Here is a 9,773-nt window from a genome sequence, read left to right on the forward strand (position 1 = left end):
GTCCATGTATCCCACCTCCTGTCAATGTGGATTCAGCTATGTGATTACAGTAGAATCTCAGACCTCGCTAATCCATTCCAGAAGAAGCATCGAGATGCGATTCAGTCAAAATCTGAATACATTTTTTCCATAAGAAATAGCTGAAAATGGATTAATCCATTCTTGACCATTACATATTACCCTAACATTGCCATTTTATACAAAAATAGTTTTATAAATTACAACTGAATAAGTTCAGACACAAATAACATTATATTAAATGTATTTTTTTTATTAAATGTATTACGGTATACTGTAACTGGCATACGTTCAGTGTGGCCGTATTACCGATGGTTGACCAAGCGTCATAAGCTGGGCTAGATATATTATGTACTACTGAAATGGGTAGGCACAAAACTTCTTGCAACAAATAATAAAACATTGAAAAACAAGCTTAATTAATAGAGTAAATTAATAGAATATGTCAGAAATAAGATGCTAAATCAGTCACACAAATTCCTCTTTCATACTTTTCAGTAATCTCCTTAAGTTCAGTTGTGGTTTTTACTATTTTCCTCTTCTGTTTGTCTGCAATGGCTCACTTGAAACCTATGGTTGAATCAAAAGCCACAAAAGCTAAGGAAATAGTTCTGTACAAGCGTGTACCTGATCAAAACAATAGCAGCAGAGTGAGCAGGCTTTAAACAACAGTGCCAACTAGCAGGGACTGACCAAAACACTATTTTTTACAAAAATTATATGGTTCATCGGATCGGATTTTGGTTTTTCGTTCAAGCTCCAATGCAAGATTTACTGGAAGTTTAGCGTCAAAATCCAATTATGTCGAGTTCTGATACAGTCAAGGACTGGGGTTCTATTTTACTTGGTAAGTTACTTATATAAAAATTACATTTTTATAATAAAATAAAGTTTGCACATACTTACCAAGTACGTAATTACTAAATTGGAGATGTCCCTCCTTTCCTCATATGGACAGCAGGGGAAAAACAGTTGAGTTCTCTGCCACGTCGTTCTTCTCTCTAACCCAATCCACTGCTTAATGCCTGCATTAGGCAGTGGTATGGTTAATGTGAATTTTAGCTATGTAATTACTTGGTAAGTACAGTAGTATATATAAAACTATTTTATTGTGAAAATAAAATTTTTCAGATAAGTAAAGTGAGACTTTAAATTTATTATATCTTGTTCTTTTATTCACTGCAAATATAATTAACAATGTACGGCAATCAGACTGCATTAATGGACTTGTTTGTTGATGAAAAGCACAGCTGTTGCTTCATACTTACTGTCCCGTAAGTTATTATACAGTGGTCCCCCATATTCGTGAGGGATGCATACCAGACACCCCCCCACAAATGGTTGATACCCCTATAAAAATGCTTAAAACCTCCTATTTTGTTAGTCAAAACTCAAGAAAAACCCGCTACAGGCGGGCCTCGGTTAGCGGCAGGGGTTCCATTCCTGGCTGTCAACGCAAAGTGATTTTCGACGCTAAGGCGATTTTAAAGCCTACGGCCACTGCACACCTTTCGAAACTAGACCAGTCAAAGGTGCCGTAATCCCACAATGGCGCAATAAGTAAAATTATATTTATGCAGTATAGTACTATAGAATTTACTGTACAGTACATTATAGCATTGTAAATACTGTAAAGTGAAAAAAGCCTAGCTTTAATCCTTTGGGTGTCTAGAGTATGTAAAGATATAATAGTTTATACAGTGTACAGGTAGCTGTAGTGTTCAAGTTACGATCATTAGTCTTACGATAGTCCGATTTTATGAGAGATCAAATTATAATGGCCTAACTTTATCCATCTTCTAGTTACATAAGTTCAATAACAGCAAAAGAGAATTATGAAAGTAGGGTTTTAACGTTATACTCGTTGCGTAAACGTGTACAGCCATGAACAACCGAACGAGAAATTACTTTTTTTTTTTTTTTTCTAAGTACAACCGAACTGGATAACATCCGTTTGGCTTGTATTTCAATCATCATACTGCAGTACACTATTACTGTAGTTGTTATAAATGGCGTTATGTATAGAATAGAACTGAGATATCTTAATGTAATAACTTTATTCGCTATAGATCATAGATCAATATAGATGAAAGATCAGTCGGGAAAAATACTGTTAAATTTAAACCTAGTTATAACTGAAGCTGAGAAAACTGTTCAAGCTGCTAATGACTATTATCGTACATCGGCAACAAGGATAAAACTGCAGTAAACGTATGCCATCAAACACAACCGTAGATAAAATTGAGATAAAATCATTTTAATCAAAACTACTGTGCTTGAAGCAAAACATTTTACTGTTGGTTTCACGCCGATATAAGATGAATAACGTAAAGTTCGTATTACAATGATATAAAGGATTATTGCGAACGGAATCACATAATTTTTTAAGCAATAAACATGCCGCCAATGTAATCTGTTAACGAAAAAAAAAAGTAGTTCACATTCACAACAAGACATATTCAATAAATATTTCCACCTAAAAACACGTATAAAGAAAAATAACTTTGTCTCTATAAGTCAAGCATCTAGATATTCGTTTATGCTAACTAGAAGCAAGAGAATTCGCTCAGAATTGCGTTATGGTGAAACAAACTCGTATTCATCAGCTGTTTTCAAACCATAACATTGGCCGCTCCGCGGAATACTGGCTTAAATTTGCCGTAGTATTTTATAATACAATAATATGAGAATACATACAATATTCTTGGATACAGTGAAATAGTAATGTATAACTTTTTAAAGGATTTATGGAAAAGATGCATAATTAATAAAATAACACCATGCATTTTTTGGAACAGTGGCGGACAAGAACGAACTTGAAAAAACATCCCCTGACAAAATGGAGTGTAGTTACAAAGGCTGCCTTAATTTGTATCTTATTTATGTACAAAAATGAAAATACCGTTATGTAATATATTTTCATACACATTTTATACATAAAAGCATAAACATTTTAAAAAATCGACACATCGATCGCCAAATTTGCACTACAGTGGTCCCCCCGTATTCGCGGGGGATGCATACCAGACCCCCCGTGAATAGTTAGAATCCGCGAATGTTTGGAACCCTATAAAAATGCTAAAAACAGCCTATTTTATTAGATAAAACTCAAGAAAAACCCACTAAAAATTTTCCTACATGGGTTTTTTAATAGTTTTATCACGAAAAGTGCATTTTATGATGAAATTCACCAAAAAAACCAGGAATTTGTGGATATTTATCATAGAAAAATACCGCGAATGTGCGAATTTTCCGCGAATAATGCAGGGAAACGTTCCCGAGAGAAATCCGCGAATGTGTGAGTCCGCGAATCTGGAGAACGCGAATACGGGGGGTCCACTGTATTCAACTCGATATTTTCGGAAGAGTGGCAGACGGCGGCATACAAGAACGAACATGAAAAAACATTGTAGTCGATAACTTGAAGGGCAGTCTCAAAAGCTGCCTTTTTATCATATTTCTGTGCAGAAATAAAAATACCTTACACAAATACATTTTCATACACATTTTAAACAAAAGCATGAACATTTATAAATCGACACATCCATAGCTAAATTTGCACTTATGTAACTCGATATTTTCGGCATAGAACAGCGTCAGAGGCATATATTTTACCCCAATGCTTACGTAATAACTCTCCATAAAATTTTTTAATATAATTTGCATAACCTTTATGGTCTGAACGGCATTTCTATAAATGTATGAACTCGTTAGACAACAGCGCTAGCGGCACTGTTAACTGAAAATTGTGCCGTAAAAGTACCTTTAAAATGCCGTATTTTTTTTATGAATATTTTTGCCGACAGCCGTAAAACCGATTTGCCGTTGAGCAATTGCGCCGTCAACCGCGGGCCAACTGTACAAATTTTTATCTTGGTTTTTTAAATAGTTTTATCACAAAAAGTGCATTTTATGATGAAATTTATAAAAAAAACCAGGAATTTGTGGATATTTCTCATAGAAAAATACCCCAAATAGGTGAATTTTCCGCGAATAATGGGGGAAATGTTCCAGAGATAAATAAATGAATGCGTGAGTCCGCGAATCCAGAGAACAAATATTGGGGGTCCACTGTATACACATAGAGCTGAATGACTTAGATAACTTTATATTTAAAAAGAAGTATAGTATAGGCAGTTCCCAGTTATTGGGGGATCTACTCCCAACAGTGTGGCGATAACTGAAAATCAGCGATAATAGCACTGATCCCCGGTTATCGGCGCTGAACCTCGGCTATTGGTGCTGATAACCTAGTCTTGGCACCACCGATAAGCAAGGGTAAGCACCAATAAGTGTGGATTGGAAGTGAATATTCAGCTGTCGTCATTGCTAGACACACCACACAACTGGGTCGCTGATAACCGAGGCTGCCAGTAACTGGGGACTGCCTTAGTAATAGTAGAATTTTTGGAAGAATTGCTTTTCTGACCCTCTGTAAGTGAATATTATATGGTTTAGATAGCTTTGCTTTTCGTATGGCTCATCGTCACCCTGAGAACTTCTACTTCTTGCTGCATTTAGCAAGATTCATTCTGCATAAGCTTGTTGCATTTAGTAAGACTCATTTTGCATGAAGTGATTTTTAACTATTAGAGGAAATCCAGCATTGTGACAGTACAGTATAGCATATAATTTTAAAATTTTCTGAATGTAACATTTATGATAATGTTTAACTTTATTGTTTGTGTTCCATTAATGAAGCACCTCAAATATAAGTACATGAAGTTCTGTGTTAGTAATTCCTTAACAATTTTTTTTACTTTGTAGGATCCAGAGGTTGAAGATTACTACAAGAGCATTTGGGCATACGTTATGCCTCTTATGTTCAGTTTAATTGGATCAGAAATTAATGTAAGTTGAATAATGTTTTGCTGCAATTTTTTTTACTTACAATTACATGTTGCCTAGCTAGCTAGATACAAACACTAGGAAAATTATGTTAGTGTTCATAAATAAACAGACTTTTTATTTTACCTGGAGTACAACGGTTAACTGAGGGACGGAGTTATTCCTGAAAAATGAAGTGCTGCATTTTATGTCAGCTAATTACTGTAATCTGCCACCAAAAAGAAATTTCTTTGTAGGCCATTACTGATCCTCTACATATCATGACCTGTAACATGTACTGTTCATGTGCTTCTTTATTTGTTGTACTTCCTGTTCATTATTTGCCTTTGGAATTGAAATGAGTATGATTTGTATGTTGAGCTTAGATGACTAGATGATATAATTTTCGTCGACTACAGAAATATTATGAGGCAGAAGAGTTAGAGACCACCAAGAGGAATACCATAATTGCTAGTTATCACTCCCTGGGTAGATAAATGCTGATAGTTTGTGTTAGGTATTGCATTATGATACCCCTTGAGCAGGTAAATGTTTAATACCTCTGATTAGAAATACTACTGTATTTGTTCATATGCGGAATAAACCTTTGGTCTTAATATTAGGATAAATCTTCTGGCGCCAGCTGGAAAAATGGTTAAAAACAACAAAAATTGGATATGCCAAGGATCTGTGGCATCTGATGTCTGATACATAGTTTAGGTGGAAACGAGTCGCATACGTACAAGATGACCTTTAAATCCTAAAATTCACCAGTCAAAAAGGGGGCTCATCTTATACCACCATTCTAAAAATCAAACCTTGAATTTTTAGTGATGCTTATCAGTAGGCTAGCCTCAGCCTGAGTGCGATAATCTTCATTAATAAATAGCCTATGAGGCATAATTCCATTTCAATAAAATCAGCTTTTACCTATGCGAGCCCAGCTGAGAAAATGTAAACATCGAGTTATGGTTGCACTCAAGCAACCTTTATCTTTTGGTAACATTTTAGAAATTTTTATGGTAGTGTAACTACAGTAGTAATGACATTTAGTATAGCATAATATTAATTTTCCATGAAAAGTTCATTATCATTATTGGTCTCATCCAATGTTCTAGCAGCAGCACATTTGTTTGAATTCTTGGCAACTTTTATAACTTTCAGTTCAAAACTAGCCTCGTATTTTCTTTTTGGTGGCGATTCCATGATTGATATGGGTACATAGTAAGTTAATAAGAAATTGCAATTGCCTTAGACATTTTTAATTGTTGATGAAATTTAGGTAAATGGGCATTAATACGCCAGGCTGTTTGTAATTATTGTACATATATCGTATTTTTGTTAAGGGCGGTTTGTAATTGGCGATGAAATGTAAATAAATATGTAAACGTGTAGGGAAAACCTGATATAGAATAGGCTTTGTTATTTTGTTTATTATGAATTTCTAAGGGTATAGTAAGTAAAACAGCATTTGTAATAAGATCATCTCTGCATAACCAGTATTTTGCAAGAACCTGTTGTTGCAAAGGCTAGTCTATATACACAGAAGATTTTGTAAATTAGCAGTATTACATGACAGGTATGAGATACGTATGTATGTGAATTCATGAATTTACCTTGTCTAATCTAAAGGTTGTCTAACACAGAAATATATAGTAATGTAATAGCATTCACCTCTTTAACTAAGTACTATAGCTATTGTTATGAACCGACTATGGTTCATCAGGTTATTTAAATCCTAAAATAATCAGGACTGGATAAACGGGCAGTGATTGAGACAAACAATGGAGGAAGGAACTAAACAAGCCCAAAAAAAGTTACCTTAAACTAATTTATTATTTACAACATGAATCAGTAGCTAAACTTATTAATCACATCAAAATGAAAATAAAAGAAGTCAGTACATAAATGTCAAAATAACAGCCATTATGACCAAATCAATGCATCATTAAAACATGATCAGCACAGTAAATAAATCACACAAAGCATAGGGTAGTCATTACAATAAAGGATCAGAATTAATAATCTCATAGTAAAGAGTAAGTCAATTAAACTTCACAAATACATACAAATGACTAAACAAAATAAACATGAGCAATGCAGTAAACATTACAAGTACTCATTAATAATAATACAACAAAAATGATACACTCATAATTCCACACTCTTCAATATAACGAGAACTTTTGTCTCAAAAATGCTCCATGCCTTGACAACAAGCAATAAAAAAATGCCATTACCACAGTAAGGTTACACATGCGAGGTGAGCCTACAAAACAGCACACAGATGAAGTTGTCGTCGAGACAGCCATACACTGCCATCAGGAATGAAACCACTGCAACAGATGAGTCGAACTTTCAATACGGCCAACAGACGAATTTGTCGTAATGACAGCCACATGCTGCCATCAGAGATGGAGCTACACCAATATACAAGGAGATCCCCAACCTCCTGTTGAGACCAACAGGTAAGCAATACCTGCAACTGCTCCAAAATGACCATCTTAAGTTATACTACTGACTGACTAAAGTCAGACACCGTCCAACAGACGTCAACTCACTTGACCAAAAAAACACAAGAACAGGTTAACGTTTGACAGGTAAACAATCAACATGAAGGAACAATCAGAATACGATTGTTCCAACAAAACCACTTAACCTGACACTAGTTATGCAGTTTTCATTTTGTTCATGTAATATATTAACCCTCTTACGCCGGAGCGGTAAATAAAAAATTGTCTCCCGTATGCCGGAGGGGTTTCGGAGTGAGCATGGAAGTGGAAAAAATATTTTTTTCAAAAAATCACAGCGTGCTTAGTTTTCAAGATTAAGAGTTCATTTTTGGCTCCTTTTTTTGTCATTGCCTGAAGTTTAGTATGCAACCATCAGAAATGAAAAAAATTATCATTATCATATATAAATAATGCGATATATGATAGCGCAAAAACGAAATTTCATATATAATTGTATTCAAATCGCGCTGTGCACAAAACGGTTAAAGGTAACAAGTTACTTTTTTTTCGTTGCAATGTACACTAAATTGCAATCATTTTGGTATATAACACATTGTAAAACGATAAAAGCAACACAGAGAAAATAGTATCACAAAATAATGCATGAATTCGTAACATGCGGACGTAAACAAATATTTTTTTCAAAAATTCACCATAAATCTAAATATTGTCCTAGAGACTTCCAATTTCTTTCAAAATGAAGACAAATGATTGAATATTACTATACTGTAAGAGTATTAGCTTACAATTGCAGTTTTCGACCATATCTGAGGAGTTAAAGTTGACCGAATGTCGAATTTTTTTATATATATATATTATTTATATGCAATTATTTCAGAAATAAGAAAAGTTACAACCTTCAAATATTTTTCGTTTTAGTCTACATGAAATTGCGCAAATTTTCATATATAAAACTCTATGAAATGTCTAATATGAAACGGAGCAGATATTCCGAGAATGGGACGTACGCATTTCGGAGATTTGTGGTGGAGAATCCGCGCGCTTAGGGAAGGAAAGATTTTTTTTTAAATTCACCATAAATCTAAATATTTTGCTAGAGACTTTGAATTTGTTTCAAGATGAAGATAAATGACTGAATATTACTAGACTGTAAGATTTTTAGCTTACAATTGCGTTTTTCGACCATTTCGGTAGAGTCAAAGTTGACCGAACGTGGTTTTTTTTCTATTTATCGTGATTTATATGCAAATATTTCAAAAATGAGAAAAGCTACAACCTTCAATTATTTTTAGTTGTATTCTACATGAAATTGCGCACATTTTCATATATAAAACTTTATGTAACGGCTAATTTAAAATGTTGCAAACATTACCACAATCGCACATATGATTTTTTCGGAAGAGTTACCGCGCGGACATAAAGAAAATGTTATTTTTTTCATAAATTCACCATAAATCGAAATATTGTGCTAGAGACTTCCAATTTGTTGCAAAAGGAAGGTAAATGCTTGAATATTACTAGAATATAAGCGTTTTAGCTTACAATTGCGTTTTTCAACCATTTCGGTAGAGTCAAAGTTGACCGAAGGTTGAGATTTTGGCAATTATCGTTATTTATATGAAAATATCTCAAAACTGATAAAAGCTACAACCATGGGTTGTTTTTAGTTGTATTGTGCATGAAATTTCGCACATTTCCATATATAAAACTTTATATAACGGCTAATTTTAAAATGGTGCAAACATTACCACAATCGCATGTATGATTTTTTTCGGAAGAGTTACCGCGCGGACGTAAGGAAAAAGTTTTTTCATAAATTCACCATATATCGAAATATTGTGCTAGAGACTTCTAATTAGTTGCAAAATTAAGGTAAATGATTGAATATTACTAAAATATAAGAGTTTTAGCTTACAATTGTGTTTTTCGACCATTTCGGTAGAGTCAAAGTTGACCGAAGGTTGAAATTTTGGCAATTATTGTTATTTATATGAAAATATCTCAAAACTGATAAAAGTTACAATCATGAGTATTTTATTGTTGTATTCTACATAAAAATGCACACATTTTCATATATAATACTTCATGTAACGGCTAATTTACAATGGTACAAAAATTATGTCAAAGTGACGAAATAATTTCCGAGATGTGTCACAGATACTTTTTAGTGCGGCATGAAAGAAATTCGCGCTTGCGCGCCTGCGTAACGATTGTAAACAAAACAACACCTTGATCCGTGAACTCCCAGCATCCCCCAAGGCGCGTGATTCAAAAGTTTTAGGCTGGTAGGCCTATAAGTATTTTTCCGCAAATTTAAAAAAAAACTTTTGTAAGTCGACGTAAAATATGTCCAGTCGGCACACGAGAGACAAAAAATGTCGACGTAAAATACGTCCAGTCGGCGTAAGAGGGTTAAAAGAGATGGTGATTGGCTACTAATTCCTCTGCACACAT

General features: G+C 34.1%; 1 protein-coding gene across 1 annotated transcript in view; it reads left to right on the forward strand.

Annotated features, from left to right (window-relative positions):
- LOC135216390 (sodium/hydrogen exchanger 9B2-like) overlaps positions 1-9,773 on the forward strand; it is a gene marked incomplete in the record, with an annotated part of 345,785 nt that overhangs the window by 233,957 nt on the left and 102,055 nt on the right. Inside the window, 1 exon segment of the mRNA XM_064251668.1 lies at positions 4,786-4,869. Coding sequence (XP_064107738.1) covers positions 4,786-4,869 — 84 coding nt within the window.

Source organism: Macrobrachium nipponense, chromosome 6 (assembly GCF_015104395.2).
Source record: "Macrobrachium nipponense isolate FS-2020 chromosome 6, ASM1510439v2, whole genome shotgun sequence".
Classification (NCBI taxonomy): Eukaryota; Metazoa; Arthropoda; class Malacostraca; order Decapoda; family Palaemonidae; genus Macrobrachium; species Macrobrachium nipponense.